At 31.2% G+C, this 22,848-nt stretch overlaps 1 protein-coding gene across 6 annotated transcripts; it reads right to left on the reverse strand.

Moving 5' to 3' along the window:
• Positions 1–358: 358 nt before the first annotated feature.
• On the reverse strand, positions 359–6,736 carry LOC126849076 (cysteine-rich PDZ-binding protein-like). 6 transcript variants are annotated; one of them, XM_050590584.1, is made up of 5 exons: positions 6,578–6,736; positions 6,158–6,501; positions 4,099–4,864; positions 3,423–3,951; positions 359–1,080 (listed from the first exon to the last, which is right to left on the reverse strand). In XM_050590584.1, exons 3-5 carry the CDS (start codon positions 4,813–4,815, stop codon positions 734–736), a joined length of 1,593 nt encoding a protein of 530 aa, XP_050446541.1. In that variant the 5' UTR covers positions 4,816–4,864; positions 6,158–6,501; positions 6,578–6,736; the 3' UTR covers positions 359–733. The 6 variants fall into 6 exon arrangements, with proteins under 6 accessions (XP_050446541.1, XP_050446540.1, XP_050446545.1 ...); XM_050590583.1 differs by lacking the exons at positions 6,158–6,501; positions 6,578–6,736 and adding an exon at positions 4,937–5,171; XM_050590585.1 differs by lacking the exons at positions 359–1,080; positions 6,158–6,501; positions 6,578–6,736 and adding exons at positions 2,520–2,854; positions 4,937–5,203 and having other exon boundaries at positions 3,352–3,951.
• Positions 6,737–22,848: the final 16,112 nt, after the last annotated feature.

Consider the following 22,848-nt stretch of genomic DNA (forward strand, 5'->3'; position numbering starts at 1 on the left):
AAAAAAAATGGCAAAAATAAATAGTTTCGATCATTACAATTAACATTACTATCAGTCATCAGAATTATAAATATATTACATTGTTACATATATAACATATATTCACTTTAACAATTTTTATTATATTTACTCTTGCATAAAAATTTCACATGAGAAATTGTAGAAACTATAGAAGAATATATATGATAGTAGCATGATAAGCATTTTATTATGAAATATATATCAGTCCTTTACACATTATTAGTCTTAATTTCTATTATCTTTAAAGTTTAATTATTATTTTTGTTATTATTTATGTAAACATAAGCTACATATAAAAAACTAAGAATACTTGAAATGAATTTTCTTTAACTTAGTATTTTAAAATATTTTTTTATCCATTTTCATTACTATCGTGATTTGAAAACATTTAATATTTATATTTGTACATTTAGTTGCCATATATATAGATATTAATGATTTAACTAAAAATATAATATGATTAACAAATTAATTTATATTGTACAAATATAATTTTACATTTTGTGCGCAACAATGTTTTCTGTAATGATAATTATATATACACACAAATATTAATATACACAATATTGTATCTTAATGCTATTATATACTATCAGGTAATCTAATCGCAAAACTATTAGAAAACAATTGTCAAACTTACATTTTGAAACATATAGTAATGTGCTTATACATATAGCGTATTATTAGTATAAAGTGTGTATAATTGTTGAAATTAAGTCGCAGATTGTTTATAATTCTTTGTATTCATTAATTTTTTGCCACACATAGCGCAGATAGCCTTCTTATATGCGCAAGACTGACAATAGTGAGATCCCACTTGATGTACTTTTTGCCTACATATTCTACAAATCTCGAATTTCGTAGTGTAGGGATTGAATCGAGCTTTTCCCGCAGACAAAGCCTTATTCTCCCCTACCTGACGACCTCCGCTTTCCACAGTATTTCTCGCACCTGTCTTCCAAGGATCAGGCGTGATAACCTTACCCAATTTCTTCTCGCACTTTTCGCAAACCATGTCGAGATCGGATTCCTTTTGCAGAAGGAAAGCCACAAATATATCTGAAAGATTTAAAAATAATTTTACATCTAACAAATAATCGATAAAAGATTATTTTTACACGATATCGAGAACGCAATTATGTCATGTTATTTATTATACCTTGACTTTCTGTATTATTATTTACTTTCAAATGATTTATTATTTATGCACACACACACACACACATACACACACTATGACATAAATTTACAATAATGTTTCACAGTATTGGAACTTGCTTTAAATCATTGTTTTACATGTAAATAAAAAGGTCCAGAATTGAAATGCGATCGAGACCGAGATTACTCTTGCAATTCTCGTGATTTTGATGCGTTCGAAAACTCATCAAAAAAAGATGTTGCATCGTTGGCCACTATTATGTAGAATTATAGAATCTCTGAATTTGCGTTCTAACTAATAAATAAATATATATATATATCAATTACTTTTAAATTTAAAAAAAATGAAAAATAAAATTTAAAAAATAAATTTTTTAACTTTACGATGAAAAATGTTGAACTTTCGCGACATTGTTTTCAATAAGTTTAAATCTCTATGCTATATCTTGTTTTACGCAATAAGACTAAAGAGATTTTGTGCGTGCAGTTTCGATTGTTAAATAATTTTATAAGTTATAAGTATTATTCTTTGCTCTTACAATACAATTTTATAATAAATTTACAAATTATTTTATATTATCAAAGACACAATAATTTTATTATATTTTGATTTTCTGTATTTTTTTTTTCTTCAAATTATTTTTATTTATTCAGTATTCATATACACTAATATTAATTCGCAATAATGAATTCTTTTACATTACTGAAAATATCTTTAAATGATTTTACACATAATCCAAAAAAATTCATTCAGAATCAAGATCATTCTCGCAAATGCTCGTAATTTTGGAGCGATCAAAAATTCATTAAAGGAAGATTACAATCCACTATTATAGATATATTCATAGAATCTGATATCCAAAAAAATTTAACTAATAAATATCGTATTATTTATAAATATCATATTACAAATTTAAACAAAAGATGAAAAACAAAATTAAAAACTAAACTTTAAATTTACGATAAAAAATATTCCAAATTTTTGCTATTATTGTAGCGTTTCAAAAAAGTTCAAATATGTATATATATTATATTAATAAGATTTTATGCGAGAAACATCAATTATTAATCAATTTCATAAATATATTATTCTTCTTATCCTAAAATAATGTAAACCTTTTAAATATTTATATATATTTTTTATTTATATTATATCTAAATTAGATTTTATATTAAAAACTATATTAAATACATCATTATATAAAATAATTAAAAAAATATTTCTTTTAATAAATTATTCATTAATTATCATAACTTATATATTAATCATTCCAATTTTAATAAATCTTTTACTTAAAAAAATTTAAAATCTTTGTGATGTACATAAGATAAAATTAATTAATTTTTATTTAAATTATTTTTCATTTGTACTTCTCAATATAATTTTTATAAACTTTTAGAACTTTTTAAATAAAACAAAAGTATATTTTATATTATATATAATTTTAGTAATATTTAACTTTTCAATAGTTTAAAACAAATGGGCACTATGGCGACACTACTGTTTTAGAATGAAGTTATCATAAATGTTTACTCTGTTGTGTATGTTGTTCTCTTCCATGTAAGTGAATCCTTCTAATGAAGGAGATTTTTTAAGCGCGCACTGTAAGCAATATGGCACATAAACATTATTTTTCTTTTTCAAACGAACAATCAAAATGCCAAATAACTCGATCTGCAAAAGCAAACATTTAAAAAAATAATAAATGTAAATTAAATAAAAAAGAAGAAATGTAATACATATAAGTAGAAATACTGATATATTTTATAATAATTTTTAATAATAAAATTATATATTAAGTAGAAAAAGGAATTATGCCGAAAATCAAATAAAATAATTTAATGACTTGTTTAAATGTGTATATGTGTCAGCATGTCTTTAAGAAAAATAACTATAGTAATCAATTACTGAATAAAGGAAAAAAACACTTGGCGAAATAAAATATCACGAAAATTATAAGGGAATTAGCTGTGATGAAATTGGTTTTATCTAAGAAAACATAATAAATATTTTGTCTCACTTTATATATAATCTCTCTTTTTTTCTGTAAGCAATTTTTAAGATTTTGAAAATCTATATAAAAAAAAAGAAAAACGAAACTTTTTTTGTTATAATTTCTACAAAATATGTATTCAGCCAAAGTTATTGAAAACATAAAAAAAGAAATTCACCATGCATTGGTTACAATAGGGTGTACTCTTCACGGCACTATTATCATCAATATTATCAACAATTTTTATACCCTTGTTTCTCACGAACTCTAATGTTAAATAATGTTGTCTCATCGTCAGCAGTAAGCAATTTTTAATCATTTGGTATAGTTGCACATCTGATATGTTGTTATTATGCGCCAGATTCCAAGATAGATGCACCATTGGTATAAGCGATTGGAATTTATCTAACTTGTTCCATTCATAACGCTCAATCGCGCCTTGGTATTGTTTAGCAGTGAATGGTCCAACGTTCCACGCAATGTTGTTACAAAAGCCAGTCGCTTGTACCCAGTGTACGCAGCCGACGTTCACCCATACCAGATCGCCTGGTTTTTGAAGAAATCTGTATACCGGAATATTTTCCTTGTATAATTCATCCAAATTTGGTGGCCACCAACTACCTAGATAATTAACGCCATTACGTGTGCAAAGCGAGGATACTGCGCTCCAGTATTCATATGGTACCGCAAACCACTCGCAGTCACCCGGTCCGATGTTGATATTAACCGAGCAGAAGTTATTGTTCTCTTGATGACCAGGTGTTCTGCAACCCGGTATCTATAAACGATTATGAAAGCTAAGTTATATTCGCAAGAAATGCTGTTTGATAATTTCTTTACAAAGAAATATTCTATTTAAAAACATCTTATATTAATTAAAATTTTTTTATTATATCATAATAATGTATCATAATAATTCATATACCTTCATATATAATTGCACAGTATTCACTCCTAAGATATTGTGACCCACATGGTTAAGCATATTTTCATTCGATTCCACCTGGAATAAGGGTGGCAGTTTCTTTAGTTCCTTCAGTTGCTGTTTCCATATTTCCCTATTCGATAAATCCACGTTAGTGCCGAAGAATATTTCATTCTCGAATTTGCCTGTGTCTTTTGTAATTGTATCTTTATTTTTGAACTTTTTCAAGTCCAAGAAATAACTGAAAATAATTTCTTTGTTTTGTGCGTTCTCTTTCTCTTTCTCTTTTTCTATGCTCTCCTGTAACTTCTTAGTTTGATAAATCGCGTACTCGACAATCGGCCTATAGATTCGATAATTATAGTACTTCCAGACCATCTTACTACGATTTCGATCCCAATTTTCCTCATTAAGTTGCAGCATCTGTATGCGTATCTCGATAGGCTCTTTCGGGCTCGTCTCGACTATAGTTTTAGTTGAGAAAAGACTCAAGTTAAGATCGAGAACTGTGACAAGATCTTGTATCATAACGATTGGGAAGTTCATACAGAATTCTCGCATCGATGAATCAAATGCTTCATTTTTACTAGTTACACAGAAGCAGTTTACGAATGGTTTTACTCCTGTTTGTGGACTGAGCGGATTCAGTGGTGTCTGCTGACAAACATTCAGTAACGAGGATTGCGGTACATTAGTCAGTTTTTCATTCTTACACATCTCTATGATCGTCTTGCCATCGGCTTCAATATTCAATTCCGGTACTCGTCTGTGAATAAATAAAAGTTATAATAAAAATAAGAAACAATTTCATTACAAAATTAAAAATCAGTACACTAACAGCCATTCAATGTTCTCCATTATTATGTTATACAAATCAATTGTGACTGATGTGATTGTAAATTTGATACTGAATCTGTTTGAAGGTAAAATCAAAAAGCAAGGTAACAAAAAGGATATGATGGGTAAAAAAAATATAAGACAAATAATGTTTTTCTCTTGTTGACTATCTGTGACTCGAAGGATACAATGTTTTTATTATTCCATTGGCAATCTTTATTATTATAGGTAATCGATGTATTCTTGCTAAATAATGTCCATCTAACAAAAACATTTCTTGTTATTGAAATAAATGTTTAAAATGTTTTCTTTTTTTTTATCAAAGTATAACATATTTTATTATGATATAGCTATTAAATGTCGCTTTCATATAATTTTTATTTTCTTGAGAAAAAAAAAACAATTCAAATATCTTATTTATATTCTCTTTTTTTATCATATTTTTCAGAAGAAAAAGTCATCTTATAATTTCATTTCAAACAAATGTAGGAAGTTGAACAGAATGCCACTCTGCTTATATAATTCATCTATTAAATTTGCAGTATTAAAGTGTCATGTCATTATTACAATAGCGCTTAAGAGTATAATATTTTTTGATCAATTTTAAAATAATTTTTCTTTTACAAAAATGTTATGGCACAAATAATAATTTTTAGTAGTATAAGTACCAGTTAAAAATAAAAATTTTATATAAATTAAGGAATAAATAAATAACAAAATCAAATTCTTCATTTTAGAAATCATATTTCTCTATTTTCTATTTTATTTTCAATTTTAGAAAGTTGATACACAATAGTATACTTAATATATACTACTTCTGTTATCTTATTTATGATTAGAGAGTGAAATGTTTTTTCTTTGCAAGAAATACATTTTTATAAAAATTTCTGAAGACGAAATTTTTACATAAAACAAGAAATTATTTAAAAAGTATTTATTGAAAAAATCTAGAGTATCTAATCTCTTAGTGCAATCAGTAAAAAAAAATTACATACTCTGTTCTTTTTTTTTTTTTTTTCAAGAAAACTATATAAACATAATGAATAAATTTAATGTCTTTATTATTAATAAAAAAAATCTCCTTCTTTTCAACTTTATATTTTGAGAAACTAAATATTTCCAACCACATTTATTTCTAGAAGGTTACCTAGAAAATGTGATATAAAATTGATTTTTTATGCATGATGCAACATGTTAATGTATCGCAATTTTTGTAACTTACCAATTTCTTGTGTCATTTAGATATGTGATAATAATTTTACAATTAATGTTGAATATCAGATTTCTCAATAGAATTGATTATTTTACTCCTAAGCGATTAATGGATTAGTTCCACATAACATTATTACAGTATCTTGCAGCTAATGTTCATCCAGAACATTTGAATAGACTAGATCACTTGATAGCTGAATAAAATTGTATCATTTTCTTCCTCAAATCTCTTTCAAATCGAGCAGCCATCAGCTGCCACTCATCAATGTTCCATCCAATATTAATATGTTCCATTATATTAATAAGATGAAAGTTATTGTTCTCTGTGTGGTCAATTGTTTTGTAGTTGCTCGTCTGAAGACAGATAAAATAAAATAAATTATATATGTGGAATATTATTTTAATATATGATTTAAATATGATTATATACCTTTATATATAACTGCATAATTTTCACCCACAAAATCTTGTGGTGCTCAATATTCAGCATACTGTCGTCCAATAGAGAAAAAATTGACAGAAAATCGAAGACGTAATTGTAGAAGCAATTTAAAAAATATCTCATGCTGCTATCCTCAAGTAATATATATATATATATATATATATATATATATATATATATATATATATATATATATATAATTCGTTTTAATATTAACACTAAACTATATAACTTTATTGACTCGCTTCTTGGCTGCGCAATAAATAAACAGATAAATAAATGTCTTTGATTATTACTTTAAGCTTAGAATCTTAGAAACAAATGTATTTGTTATATGTTTTTCCCGGAACTTCGGGAAAGCCACGCGTGACGCGTGAGTATGTGTTCCTTATATTCTTTGGAATACGATTATTTTTTTATATGATTATTAGAATATATTAGCGGATCTTAATTCGCACAATTAATTAACTCTTATGACACATGAGTATCGACGATGCGCGTAATAAATTGCCTGTTTTATTCTTATGTAGTACTAGAGAAGCCGTTTGAGAGGTCACGCTGTCGTTTTTCATAAGGCGCTTTTTCCAGCTGATAAAGTAGCGTCAACTAGATCCACTTTAGAGCCGGCAACTACATGGCCAGATTTATTTTTCGATGCCACGATAAAACAACCGGTTGGTGCTAAATAATTGCAGATGCGGAGAAATATTATGAATTTATTAATGTTTTATTAGTTGCGCATGATGTTTTGCCATTTTAATTCTAGTAGTATAATATATACTACAGCGATAATAAATTATAATTTAAATATTGTTACATATATGCTCATGTAACATAAAATAAATTTTCTTAAATTAATTTTTGCCCTAATTTTTAAATATATATAACATGTAGAAGATATTTACAATAAATTCCGCATGCTTTCAGATTTTTTTTTTATTGAAACAAAAATATTAAGCATTTAAACATTATTAAATAATTTTAATTTATTTAGTTTTTTATTTATTATTAATTATATTATTTAAATAATTTTTTAATATATAAATTCAGTTAAATGCATTAATTAGTGCGTACTGATGCACATTAAAAGTTTTTATATACAAAATTTAATAAAAGTATAAAACTTATGTATAAGTATAATTAAAAAAGAATAAAAAACGATAATTAATATTATACAATTTTTTGGAAAATAAATATAACAATAGATACGTTTAAGATGTTTTGCATGTACAAAATAATAGAGTTCTATATTATATTAATATAGGATTATATTATATAAATATAGGACTCTATAAAATAGTAGCAAAAAAATATCAAAATAAAAAAACATATTTCTTACATTTATATACTCTGTAAGAACATTCTGTACAATTTTGATTAAATTCTATGTCAAAAATAAGTAAGAAACATCCTTAACACTTTTTGCTCGAAGAATAAGATTTTTCGGCATCATTTGTCCACTAATTACAACAAAAATAGTGTCTATAACGCAGTGTATTTATTAAATATATAAAAATTTTTACAAAATTTTTATATTTCTTATATTTTTAAACATAATTTTACTTGATTAATAAAAAATTTACAAATAAAATGGCATTAAAAAACGCGACATTATAAATTTATTTTTATTATTTTTAGTTAAATATAAATGTAATCAAAATTTTTATTATTTGTTTAGTTAAAATTTATCCAATTTATTTTGTGTTTGATGTTATTTTAATCATCAAATATTTTATTAAAATTAGTCTCAAATCGATAAAATACAAGTCTTATATAAATAATAATAATAATTTTTTTATTGATACTTAGTATCGAAATTTTAACTAAACAAATAATAAAAATATTAATAGATAGATAAGAATAAAATATTATGTAATATTTTACTATCTATACTTAGTAAAGAAACTAGAATAAAAATATTTTATCCCATGCTTTATCAATTGACTTTTTGATGATTTAAATATGATTCGGATTGAGGACGTGCAATAAAATAATTGAATCGTAGGTTTGAACAATTAACGATAAACTCTGTGATATATTAATCGTTTATTAAATATAATTGACTTATAATTTAAAATATTTGTATAATTTAATACTGCGTGTATATACGCATACGTTATAATACGCAAAATAATTTTGGTGCGAATTATCGATAACATGGTATACGGCTTTGGCAACGTAAACAATAGCGCTTTATTATTTACATATCTTGGCTCTGTTATCATTCGCGCGACAGAACAACGCTCGAACAGAAAAATAGTGGTGTGAGTCGCGATCTTTTAATGAAAATATATAATCTATAATATTAAATAAAATAATCATCTATACTTTAATATTCCGCGTATATATATGATAAAGTACATAAAATATTTTAACAAATTATGAATAACATGATATTCTAATTTAGCGGCGTATAGCCGCTTCTATTGTTCACAGTTTTGTTATCATTCCACACACCAATTCTCAAGCAGTAGAGTAGTGATGCAAAAATTCATATATTGTCAAATTTTTTTCCTAAATATAATCGCGACAATTATTAAAACTTAAAAATAATTTGCTATGATTATTATATAGTTAACGATTAAATAACTTTTAAAAATAAAATAAAACTATCACATTGATAAATTTTCATCAAAGCGCATTCTGTGTTGCTCTTTTATAATATAATAAAATATATATCTTGTATGATTACAACTTGCAATAGGAAAGCCTTTGCCATGCAAAGCGTTTCGTGATTGTTGCATATACGACTAATCATAATCAATCATGTTTCCGCGAATAAGTGTCAGTGCCATAAGAAAACAGCAGATGAGAGGAGGAGAGGAAAAGGAAGTTTGAACGATGGATGCATCAAAGATATGCGGTAAATTATTGATTTATAAATTATTTAACATTTATATTATTTTAAAAATAGACATATTGTTCCTTCCTTATTTCCTCGATAATTTCTTAATTCTTCCAAATCAAAACACGTAAAATTGTAGAAAAATATAATAAATATAATATAAAAAATAATAAATATAATATAAAATATAAAAAAATAGACCTGCGCGTTTTGAAAATTACAATTTCATGTATTTATCGTATAAGTGCACATCTAACGATAAGTCCCCTAAGAAAAAAAGATTTTTATTTCTGACATTTTAATTAAAATTCTGAGTGGAATTCAACGAGATATAAAAGATATTTTTAACATATTTATTCATTAAAACCAATATTGTGATAGATGATATCATGATTTTCCGTATCTGATTTTGTATGATTTTTCGTTCTATAGTTTGCGAAAATCTGAATATATCTATCATCCTGCGATTGTATGAATTTGAAAGAATTAATTAATGATTAATGATTAAATCTTTCAAAATCGACAGAACATATCAGTTAAAATATATGATATAATACGTAAAGTATTTCGGCAATAAAATATCAAAATTCATGTGTTCATCTTTGGTGACATTTAGCGCGCTATTATTTGTATTACGTTGTGTTACGGCCTTTTTATCATTCGCACGGCGACATTCGAGCAATAAAATAATAATGCAAAACGCTTCTTACGTTATCAAATTCTTTCTCAAACGCGATCGCGTCTAGTTTTAAAACATAATTTACTATAATTATTACAATTAACAATTATTAATTTTTGATAAACGACATAACAGTGTATTTCGACGATAAATCTGTATCGAAGCGCGATTATTCGTTATCAAGTAAAGATTAAAGTGATGAGAATAAAAATTATATTATTTTGTTACAATTTTTTGCTTATTGATTTTTATAGACAATAATGATTTCTCTAATATAAAATTCAATGCGTAGAAATTTTTTTAGTGATGTTTTTTCAAAATTTATAAAATTATTTTGTTGATCTACTTATTATTATATGCATTTAATATAAAATTTAACTTGTACAATAAATTCTTTTTTAAAATATTAATTTTGAGCGTTGCTACAATTTGGATCTTCTATTTATATGTTACAGATCAAAGTAGCGACATCCTGAGAGGAGGAGGTCTAGGAGAGACATCCTGCATCGGCGGAACAATCCTAGGGTTAGAGTATTTATTATTTATATATTAGTTATTAAAAATCGCGTACGCGTATTGATTTAGTTTCTTTATTAAAATGAATTAGACGAGAGAAAATTAAAAAAAGGATTTTCACATAAATTCTATAAAAATTTATTTCTTTGTTTGAAAAAGTCTTTTTATATTCTATAAAATTGTTCCACATTTATATAGAGCTTCTTAGTATTATACGTATCAGATATAAAATATTCCGCACAAAATATTAATTATATTTTGCTGTTATAATTTGGATTGTATATTTTTATGTTACAGACAATGTAGCCTCAAGACCAACAATTCCGCTGTTGCGCATCAGTGCTGGTGAGTGACAAATTTTTATTTAATTTTAGAGTAACGGATTTGTAGAGATTGTAGATGTACATTGTAGATTATAGATTGCAGATAAATCCATTACTTTTAAATGGATGAGCTGAAACGGATTAAATTGAATAACTTTTAATAAGTTCTTTTGATATACATTACATCTATTGCAAAAATAAATTAAAATCGAAATTAAAAAAGCAAAATTATAGAAAATTATAGAACATTTTTTTCTAATTTGTCAGATTCTACCCAATTTATTGAATAAAGAACGCCAGTAATTTTATCAATTACAATGCATACATGATAGTAATTTATTCTTATAACGCGCGTCGATCTTATTCTAATTTCTAATAGCTTACCCATATCGTAGAATTTGTTTGTAGATTGTTCTTAAATTTTATTTTAATTGAGACTAAATAATCAACGAATTAAATTACCTGTAATATGATAATAAATGGCTTAAATATTATATAAATTAATCTTATTTTATTATAAGTTATATATTATTATATAAATTAATCTTATGTATTATTATATTATTATATGAATTATATATAATATTAATATATAATATATAATATTAATATATAAATTTTAATTTATATATTTATCATAATTTTTTAATCAAAATTTTGATCGATAATTTGGCTTTGTTTCAATTAAAATAAAATTATATTAAAATTAATGTCCAACAGACGACTGTAAAATCGCACGTTCATCAACAAACGTGAAATATTTGCGCTCATTTCTTGGCGACAATAATTACCCGACAAAAAAAGAAGTTTATCTTTTTATGAGCCCAAGAAAAATATTGCGGTTATTTGCCGGTGATAATAAATAACCAGCGATAAAAGGAGTATGTATTTACTTTTTCTCTGATTAGAGAATCAATTCAGAAAATGATCAGGAACGAAAGGTAGGTCCAACTGGCCCGAAGAATGGATATAAATGCATATAAGAGTGAGCCCAAAATACGTAGCGAGAAATACATAAAGTACGATTAAAATACGCGATTAGGACACGCGAGTAGGACACCTTTTAGGGCATACGTTTAGGACTCAAAAAATTCTTAATGAAAAAATACTTTATTATAGTGTTTTGAAAAGCTCTCGAGATAAGCTACAAGAATATATAATAAAAAATGGGGGTTTCCATTTAAGAAATTAAAGGTGTCCTTAACTTGACCTTAACAATGTCATCCAAGGTCAAACCAATGACACCATCTTATGTTCCCCTTAAAACCATACAATTTTGGTTCAAAACGTTTTTCTCTAAACTGCTTAATTTTTGAAAGAAAAGGGGTGTACGGGTGGTTTAGGACACCCTGTATAAGTTAGAAAAAACATTTTTCGAAAAACTACGATGTGGCCTCTCTCAGGTTTTTCTCTGACAATGGTACTTTTGATAGAAAGAGATAAACATATAATTCGTCTTCTCTTTCTCTTTCGACTCGCGCAAGAACGATCTATACTTTTCATATTTCATGATAGAAATTGAAACGCAGTATCAAGCGCCCTCCTCGCGGACGCGGTGAAAACTTATCGAAACATGTTGCAGTAGCGGAGGAAACTCGTCATCGAAGTATCAGTGGTGGAGGAGGCGCCACGGTGATTCCGACCCGATAGAGGCATTAGGGGTGGCGCGCGGGCGCGAGCGCCATCTGGCCGTTCAGTACCCGGCCATCCTCGGTGCAGCCCCGTAGTGCGACTCGCGCTCGCGGCTTCCGGATTATCGCGGCTAGTTTTGCGAGACCCGAGGATTGGAACTTAGTGCATACCGTGCCTTAATACAGTGACCAGTGTATGCCTTGAACGCGACAAAAAGGTAATGAATACCAGCGACAGTCACTCTTCCTCCCTTTCTCTCTATCTCTCTCTCTCTCTCTCTCTGTCTCCCCCTCTCTCTCTTTTTCTTTCGCTTTCGAAAACAATTCTTGAGGAACGAACGAATAGTGGAGCGTAAAGAAATGAAAGACGGCGGAAACGACGTATAAAGGAGATGGTGGAGCGTGAGGGAGGTAGTGGCCGTCGCGTATAAGGATATCGCTCTCCTTTTCTCGACGAGTCGAGACGAGACACGCGAGTCCGCGAATCGATCCGTCCGCCCTGACACCACGTCGCGCGCGTAGAGAAAAAAACGACCAAGTGCAACCGAGAATTTACTCGTGCCCCCTCGTATCGGAGGCAATACCCGTCTTGTCTCCTTCCCTCCCCTTTCCCCGTTCTTTCTTCCCCCCCCCCCTCTTCCCCTTCGTGCGTTCCTTGGAACCGTTCGCGACCGCAACTCGTCGATGCGATTCGCCCTTTGGGGAATCCTGTTATTCGCTCGAGTACGCGGGGCGCCTATCGTTCTCTCTCTCTCTCTCTCTCTCTCTCTCTCTCTCTCTCTCTCTTTCTCTCTCGCTGTCGCGCGCGCGAAAATTTTTGCGGGGAAAATATTAGCGACGTTCAGTCATCGCGTTTAGAAAACGTGGGCCGTCCCGTCGACGCTCGATCCACGTCGAGTCTGCCTCCCCGATTGATCGTCGGGGATCACCCCCGCGACGCGGCGAGGGACACGAGGGACGCGCGTCATCGCACGTCATCGCGCCTTATCGCGACCGCGAGTCAGGTTCTGCGAGTGTCTCAAACGGTAGTTACACAGGTGAGTGCGTGAGTTCGAAAACGATGACGAGTATATCCGGTGCGTTTCCGACGTCACACGTATCGCGGATATATCGGCGGAGATGAACGCCTGGTGGTTTTTCCGGTGCATGCGCCGTGTCGTCGAGATTTTGTACGAATGCGTCATAGGAGAACGAACGAGTTTGAATCTCTTTGCGATATTCGATCGCGTCTTGATTTTACTCCGGGTTCTGAAATACGCGATGAAGATCGCACTGAGGTAATCGGAGAATTTTTTTTTACGGCGAGATCGATAATTATTGCGATTTTTTTTTTTCGTTCTCTCTCTCTCTCTCTCTCACACACCATTTTTACAAGCAATACGTCATGTACGTCCGCGTGTTTTTTTTCGCGATAAAAATAATCTTCCTATCGAGTTCCATCGAAGTGATTCCCATTTGACGTTTCTCGTGTGACAATTAATCGAAACGAGACTTCGAGTATAATGTCGAAGTTAGGAAACCAGTAGCGAAATGAATTGAGTGGCGGGTTACTTTGCTTAAGCAAAACGATAAGAGAGAAGGAAATAATTTGCTGCTTGGTTTCATCCGCCCCCTTTTACTGTAGCGAAGTAAATCGAGCGTCACGTCGCGAATACAGAACGTGGAGAAAAGCGAATTACTCGTTTATTTCCCTCTCGAAGAACATGATAGAATAAAAAAGATAAACGAGTAACTGTCTCTCGTTGTTGATGCGTCCCTTGTACTACTGCAGCTTTGTGTACGTGTTCCCGTTTTAACATCGAATCTCTTTTTACACAAAGCCAGGAAGGTGGATTAATTTGAATGACACAATGCTTTTTTATCTTATCGAAAAGTTAATATACGAAAGCAAAGTAAGGAACTTTCCTCGCAGACTTTTTAATCCCTCAGCTGGTTAATCCGATATTACAACTTTGCGGGCGCGTACGGAGCTAATAGAGAAGCAATTCAAGTAGCGCACATTACTCGTTTATCTTCTCCTTTATCGAGCAAGATAAGCAAATTACTCGCTGTTTGACTTACCATCCTCTTACTCGGGTCTAAACTCCACGTTAATACACGTCGAATATGCACAGAGTCGATGGAGAAACAGAAGTCGAGAGCGGTCGCTTTATCCGTTTACCTCTTCCACTAATTCTTTCCCGAACGAGATTGGCGAAAGTCGCAGCTTGTTTCAAATAAATACCACTTTAAATAAATACAAATGCCGGACTCAATAATACGCAAAGTCGAGGGAGAGGCGAATCAAGCAGCGTTTTGTTCAATTTTTTCCATCATTCTATCTCGAACAAGACACGCGCTACTCGAGTATTACTACTAGCTTCCCCTAGTTCAACATCCGACTTGTTAATCACGGAGATTTCCGCAGTATGTCTATTCCCTGGGAAAACCTGGAAATCTAAAACCCTCAGGGATTTCTTTTGTATTTGGAAAAATCAGGAAATTATCATGAAATTTTATTGGGAGTCCGGGAATTTAAAAAAAAAATCTCACTTTGACAATTTTGCTTTCATATCATAAACAGTTGGCGAGCAGAGTAAATTACACGTTTAAAATATATTATAATATAAAATTTGCGCGTAAATTACCGCACTGGCTTTTGATTGCCTCCCCCCTCATATTTATTTGAAATATATTATATATATATATATATATATATATATATATATATATATATATATTTATATCTTTGTTTAAATATTCAATGTCTTAATGAAATATTGAATATGTGATACATATTATTTATTGTAACTTTTAACGTTAAAAAAATAAAAATTTTTTATGCAAGTGAAAAATGTTTATCTTACGAAAGATAATTCAATTTTTTTTTTTTTTTTATAATTCATTTAAATCCAGCACTTGAAAGTTTAAGAGACTCCGCCTTTTTCCTGATGAGTATGAATGAAGAACATTAGAAAAAGAACATACAATGGAAGAGTTTATTTGATAAAGTTGCTTCAAAAAAATCTTTGAAGTATTCTCTTTATCTCAAATATTGTACAAAAATATCCGGAAGATCAGAGAATTTTCAGAGAATTTTTTTACAAAATTTTGAGTAGACACCCAGATCCGTTTCTCGACGATGATTCGCGCGTCCTTCATTGCGAATACGTACACAGAGAAAGATACAAACATGCACATGTATATGCACGCATGCAAGCACGTATACACATACATATATAAATGACCGATCGATTTTCCGTTCCCGATTCCGCGGCGCCCATGGCATGCAACGATCGGCGGCGAACCGAATACACTTAGATACACACACACACATTCACTCTCTCTCTCTCTCTCTCTCTCTCTCTCTCTCTCTCTCTCACACACACACACACACGCACATACACACATGGGAGATTCATGCGAGTTTTCTGTGTCGTTTCTTACATAGGTCTCTTACGTTGACGAGCATCTACGATAGAGTCGCGATGCAAACGTTCGTAGCTATAGTTGCGAGCGATTAGCTGCGATCAGCGAACCGGGACGTGGAACATAGGTATGTAAGAGTTGTCGTAAAACGTGCCAACAAACAACGATGTCTCACTTTATCTTCTATCGGATAGCATCTTAGGTCGAAACGACCCAAATCTGTCCGAGAGCGATCGTTGAGAAAGGATCAGATTAATTGGCAAACATGGACTTCGCGTAAGATAAGAAAACAAGGAGTGCCTCGTAAATTTTCAGAAAATAAATATTTTTTTCCTTTGATGAAATCCCGAAAAATGCATTCTTCTTTAAAGATATTCCATTTTTTAATATGCCAGTACAGGGTGCGTTTTGCTAAAGCAATAGGTATGTTGAAATATTTGTATAAAGAACACGCATAATGAAATACTGGAATAATGAGAATAAACAAAAAATTATAACATTTACTTTGTTTATATTAGAATCGGAAAGCACATTCGCTGCCATAAATGAATTTTGTTTTGACTCAAATATAAAATTTCTTTAAGCGTTTCATTATAAAAATTAAATATTAAACTTAATTATAACCGAATTATCAAAATTTTTAAGAATCAAGAAATAGCAAGTTAGCACTATATTGGTTTATTTAAAAATGAGATATGTCGAAAAAAATGCATCTTTGAAAATTTTGCCAAAGGAAAAAGATGCACATTTTTTGAAAGAGTCTATACTTTATTTATTATACATTACATTAATATTTTTTGATTGATCCAAATCTCTCTCAAAATTCGATTCTTTATTAAATACTCATTACTTTATTATTCTACTTTATTTAATACTTATAGAAAAATGAATTTTTCAACGAGAATTTGATTTAACTCAATAAGTATAGTATCTTTTAATTTTTCAAATAATCGATCTTTCCAATATCCGACTTTTCCACACTGATTTTTAAATCTGTATTGAATTACAAATTATATATAAAGATTAATAGATGAGTTTAAAAAAAAGTAGCGGATCGAAAATATTTAGCATTCGTTCTTTATATACGTGTAGTTAATCGGACACGAGGATTTATGAAAACTGGATTTAATTGCTGTCGGCGCGATCTGGATTGCTTCAATCGAGAATGCTATAACTCTTTCCCATCCTTCTCACTCTCTTGTTAGCTCTCTCTTTTTTGAACGCACACTGATTTCTTCAAAGCACACAACATCATGTATATCGTATCCACGCTGTTTGCCGATTATCCAATTTTGACGAAGGCAAGACATCTCCTAATGGGTGTATAATCAAGTTTAATTGATGCTTTGTAGCACATAATATGAAGGAAGCAAGTTGAATAAGGAATCTGAAACTTAATGTTATAATGAATTAAATTCGTCACGCTGATAAATTTTGGCGCGATGTTTTTTTTGCATGACGATAAGATTTTTAAATAAGTAAAAAAAACTTTGCCTGATCATACACACGGTCATGAGATTCTTCTCAAGGTTCTCGGATTTTTTTCTCGCTTTATAAGCTTTTTAAGTTAAATATCATTCGCGCTTATAATTATTTAAAAGAAAAAAAAAGCGATTTTATGAATTATATTGTGTCCTGTACGTAACATTAAGTTTTGTTATCTTTTGCGTAGATCCATCTGTCTTTATCTTCTTTAATTATTTGACTATGCCTTTTTACTCGTTATCAAACTGAATGTACACACGAGGGTTTAACACACTAAACAACAGTTTTCGGAGAGAATAAAATTCGCGAATGTGTTGCTCTGCAACGCGGAGAGTTTTAATCGGAGAACAAAATCCGTCAGTGAGATTAATGAGGATCACTGTCGTTGAATAAAATCCTCCTGTGCGACATTCTGCCACCGACAAATGATGATGGAAAAGCCCTGATTTTTTCGAAGGATTTAATTTCGACATGAAATTTTCCAACTGATATCATGCATAATATCATATATATATATATATATATATATATATATATATATATATATATGTATAATAAAAAAAAAATTACACTACGCTATAAACGGCTTACGAAAGGATTCGAGTAAAATATCGATACCGTTGGAAAACATTTGAAACTTTGATTCGAGAGCGCGGAGAGAGAAGAAAATCCAGGATTTTTACGACCGATCGCTGATTTGAAATATTCGACATTCGTCGGAGTGACTTCCTGTCGATTCCCTTCGACATACCTGTTTTTTGCGGCCTGTTGCCGACAGGCGCTCATGGAATATCAGGCATCGTGAATTTTCGAATAACTCGCGGGGCGAGTATACGCCGCTGATATTATCTATGTTGCAGGCGTAATACAAAATCAGGCATTTTACACTAAGCCGGCATAACGAGAATTTTTTATAATTTTATTTTATAATATACATGCTATATATATTGTTTGTATGTAGGTATATACTTCTTAATATTAATGTCAGAAAGTTGCCTGTACTTTATCAATTTGTCTACACTTATGTAGCCATAACGCGAGCCACAAGTCTTCTTTATGCCGGGTTTTTGTAAAATGCCTGATTTTGTATTATGCCTATAACATTTATATCTTCAGTGTATAACTGAAGGGGTACGTTCACCTCTACCGAGAGTCGCGTACCTCTCTAATCTCGTCGATCTTAACGTCCGCGCGAAAAAAGGTCCGAACTTAACAACCCCTCGAGTGTTCGTTTATCTCCGCAGAACGTATTTCAGAAGCGAGTAAAATAAATGATCGCCGCGAGCTGTCTCTCTTACTGTCGTCCCTTACTGTGTTCCCTTCGGGTTTTAACCGCTCTCGTGAATTCTCTTTCCATTAATTCTTCACCGTAAGTAAAAGAAGACTCCGTGGAAAACACCGGACAGAGCGATAAAAGAAACGTCACGCGTGATGTCACGCGTTGTGTCTCACCTGAAATAGCTTTACGAAAAATGTTATTGCACATTCGATGCATTTATTCGGACTCTGTATTGTTGCTATCTCACAATCAGTATCAACGTTGAAAAAAGGAACGACATATATGCGCCATTTTACCCGTTTCACCATTATTGAAACACGCGAACTTTAGCTATTACGATTACGTGCCTCTAACTTTAATCGCTTCTCCTTTGAAAAGACTAGAATCTCGAGATCTATTATAATATTTTCTCCGAAAGGTAGGAATCCACTGGCAAAAGGAGGCGCATCCCTCGTATAAATATAAAAAAAAAAGATAAAACTTTTTACGATATTCACGAGATGTGCATATATGCGCTCGTGTACGCGCTTATTGGATCTCTAGAAAGGAGGGACAAGAAGTTATCGTAAAAATTTCGCATTCCTAGTTTGACCCCGACCTGGTTCGGAATGGCGGACAAGTATCGCGGGAGACTCTCCGCGTCTAGTTTGCATCGCCTTTGCATTTCTTTGCGGGAAAACATCGTTAGAAGCGTGTCGCGCTGAAAGACAGACAGAGACAGAGTGAGAAAGAGAGCGAAGGAGAGGAGGACAGATAGATAGAGAGAGAGAGATTGAGCTTCACTTTATACGTTACCGCTAAAAATACGCAATGGTAGATAGGACAGGGCCGTTGGGGATGAAGCTGGGGCGGCGTCACTGTGTGTGTGTATCGCGCCACTAAAGCGGATGCTGCATGCATCGGGCATTGTCAATAACGCCGACAAGATGCGATGGACTAACAATACACGTTACGAGGCGCTTAAAACGGCCGTGGTAGAGGTAGTTTTAATCCGCTGGTTCTCCCCGCTCTCGAATCGGCAATCGCATACATACGCGAAGCGCGTGTAATAATAAGAAAGATCAACACGAGGAGAAGCGAGGATATTGATAAATAAGTACCGCTTCAATTCTCGCAGATCCTCTCGTTTCAGAGAAATCTGTGAAAGCTAAAAATCTCCAATTAAAATATTAAAAGATGAAATTAGAAATAATTCTTCTTTTTCCCGAGATTCCTTTTTTTTATATTTCCATACTTTATATGTCACGTGGGATTTTGAATACTCTCTTTTTTCTCAATTTTTGGGCGAACAGTAATTGATAATTTATAACAACGTTTTTATAATCTGCTTTTATATCTTTTTACTTTACGTTTAAATCCGACGCCGTTTCGAAAGTTATAACGCAAAAATCAGAATTTCGGGGGAAAATAATAATATTCTCGACAATACCAGAATTAATACTGCGCCGTCGTTAATACCTCATCCTTTGTTTCAACGAGTTTATTCGCATGCTTCTTCGCTCGCTGGACATAAATAATCGCGCGTTTTGTACGTATGTAGATTATATTCGCGCAAATAAAAACAGTAGTTACGTTGAAAACTAGTATATTTTCGATAAGTTCAATTCTCTTGAGGCTACAAAAATACGAGAAATATATTGTCATATTTTTTTTATTATCAACATAGAAGATTATTTTACATATCCTTTCAAATGTATTGTTCTTTTTTGTGAACGTCTACGTTTTAAAGAATGTAGATAAAATAAGAAAATTGAATAGACATACAAAATTTAAGAGACGTTCTCTATTAATAAGCTAGAATTATATATATAAGAATTCCAAGTACTTGGACAAAAGTTTGTTTTTCTGTAGCTTCCTCGACTGTATATTATCCGAATAAAAAGAATGCGAACGGCCAAGTGATTAAAATCCTTCGCTTTTTATTTCGATGCTCGAGGTGTTTCCGCTCGCCGGAGCGTAAACGCAATATGAGAATAGGGATAGGGGGATGTCTCGTCGTTTTCTCCCCACAATTCGTAGATGTGAATCATCAGCCTCGTATCGATGTTCGATATAGCCAGGGACGTGTTAACGCGTTAGTTACACGGGGAGGGCCGTAATCGAGGATGGAGCATGGGAAGGGGGAGAATTTTAGAGTCCAGATGATAGACATTAATAATGTATTGCATGGTTAGTAATATAGTAGGCTCGAATTTTGTTGCAATTGATAATTGGATGATTGTCCCGCGTCAATATTGAATTTGTAAATGCGACATTTGTGTAATTGAATAAAATTGATTGCAGTCAAATAACTCGCGCATCTCTCTCTCTCTCTACCTTCGTATATATTTTAATTTGGTACAAGAATTCTATTAAAATCAATTATCAGTATATGAAATTTTAATATATTTTGAATTACGTAAAATTTAATTAAACGCAATTATAAGAACACAAATCCGAACGGAAGATATTATTCATCGACAATACGTGTAAAAAATGATTATCGAAAATATTTGATATGAATTTATCGTGTGTGCAAAAAAATAGCACATCTTTCAATACGGCCATAAATTCAATCTTCCACTTCTGGATAGAGTCCAATTTCGATTCGTCATATTCTCGTAATGAGAGGAAAATGGGGGGAGGGGAAGCGTAGACGCTGTAGAGTCGCCGTATCAATATAATTAAGTGGCAAGAAATTCGTTTCATCAACGTGTCGAGACTCGACCTGATATCCAGCGCGAAATTCGGATGCTAAAAATAGGAAAGCGTTTACCCGTCCATTGAGATTCCGGATCGATCGATCGCCATTGGCGCATCGTGGCGTGTAACGTCGACCACGAGTAACCGACATTTACATGGTTTGAATTTAGTTTTTCCAAAGAGACCGCCGGTTATATCGATCTGTTGACCGTTGACGATGGCGGCGAGCCGAATGACAAACGAGAGACTCAAGGAGAGTGTAGCTACTACAACGCTATTACAAACCGTGCGATACGAGTGTGTAAAGTATCGGGTTGTCTCTCAAATCTGAAAACTTTATTCTGCGCGCCACTTCCACTTAACGCTGCTTTAAATGGCTTAAAATCGATGCGAGAGGTAAATTTCCAAATGGGAGGGGATCGTCTATTCATAGAAGAGAAAATGGGCTAATAGCCTTCGCGGAATGGATTTTCTTCCATCTCGAAGAAATGACTTAATCTTTCTAATAATTAATATTAATATCATCATCTTGCTAATATCAGTTATTATATATCAATTATTATACATTTGATATCTGATGATCCTTATATTTGAATGATAAATATTTGTATTCAATATACAGGGTGTCATAGAAAAATATGGTTTTGAGGGGAACATAAGATGGTGTCATTGATTTGACCTTGGATGGCATTGTTAAGATCAAGTCAAGAACACTTAATTTCTTAAATGGAATCCCCTATTTTTTATTGCATATTCTTATAGCTTATGTCGAGAGCTTTCCAAAACACTATAATAAAGTATTTTTTCATTAAGAATTTTTTGAGTTTTATTCTGTATCTTAATCTGACATATTTTAGTATAAAATATATCTCGAAAATTATTTAGTGTTCGATAATTGTATCGTAATACTTTTATGTACAGAATAGTAAGATGAATCAAATGGTGTAAAGAAAAAATAAATAATTGTTTTAAAAAAATATATTGCAAATAATTGCACTTTTTTTAAAAAACAATTATTTTCTGTACACCATTTGATTCATCTTATTATTGTGTAAAAGTATTACGATATAATTATCGAAAACTAAATAATTTTTGAGATATTTTATATTTTATATTAAAATATGATACAAAAATCAGATACAAAATGACTCAAAAAATTCTTAATGAAAAAATACTTTATTATAGTGTTTTGAAAAACTCTCGAGATAAGCTACAAGAATATGCAATAAAAAATGAGGGTTTCCATTTAAGAAATTAAAGGTGTCTTTGATTTGACCTTAACGATGACATCCAAGGTCAAACCAATGACACCATCTTATGTTCCCCATACAATTTTTGTTCAAAACGTTTTTCTCTAAAATTAGTTTTTGAAAGAAAAGGGGCGTACGAGTGGTCTAGGACACCCTGTATA

Source organism: Cataglyphis hispanica, chromosome 4, assembly GCF_021464435.1.
Source record: "Cataglyphis hispanica isolate Lineage 1 chromosome 4, ULB_Chis1_1.0, whole genome shotgun sequence".
Classification (NCBI taxonomy): domain Eukaryota; kingdom Metazoa; phylum Arthropoda; class Insecta; order Hymenoptera; family Formicidae; genus Cataglyphis; species Cataglyphis hispanica.

What these genes read in the sequence shown, in the direction of transcription:
- LOC126849076 (XM_050590583.1), bottom strand. Translation starts at nt 4,956, where the DNA reads ATGGAGAACATTGAATGGCT. An exon ending in ATGGAGAACATTGAATGGCT is followed by an intron (nt 4,865 to 4,936) that starts GTTAGTGTACTG and finishes ATTTATTCACAG; the next exon opens with ACGAGTACCGGAATTGAATA. An exon ending in AGAGTTCGTGAGAAACAAGG is followed by an intron (nt 1,081 to 3,422) that starts GTATAAAAATTG and finishes TAAATCTTTCAG; the next exon opens with ATATATTTGTGGCTTTCCTT.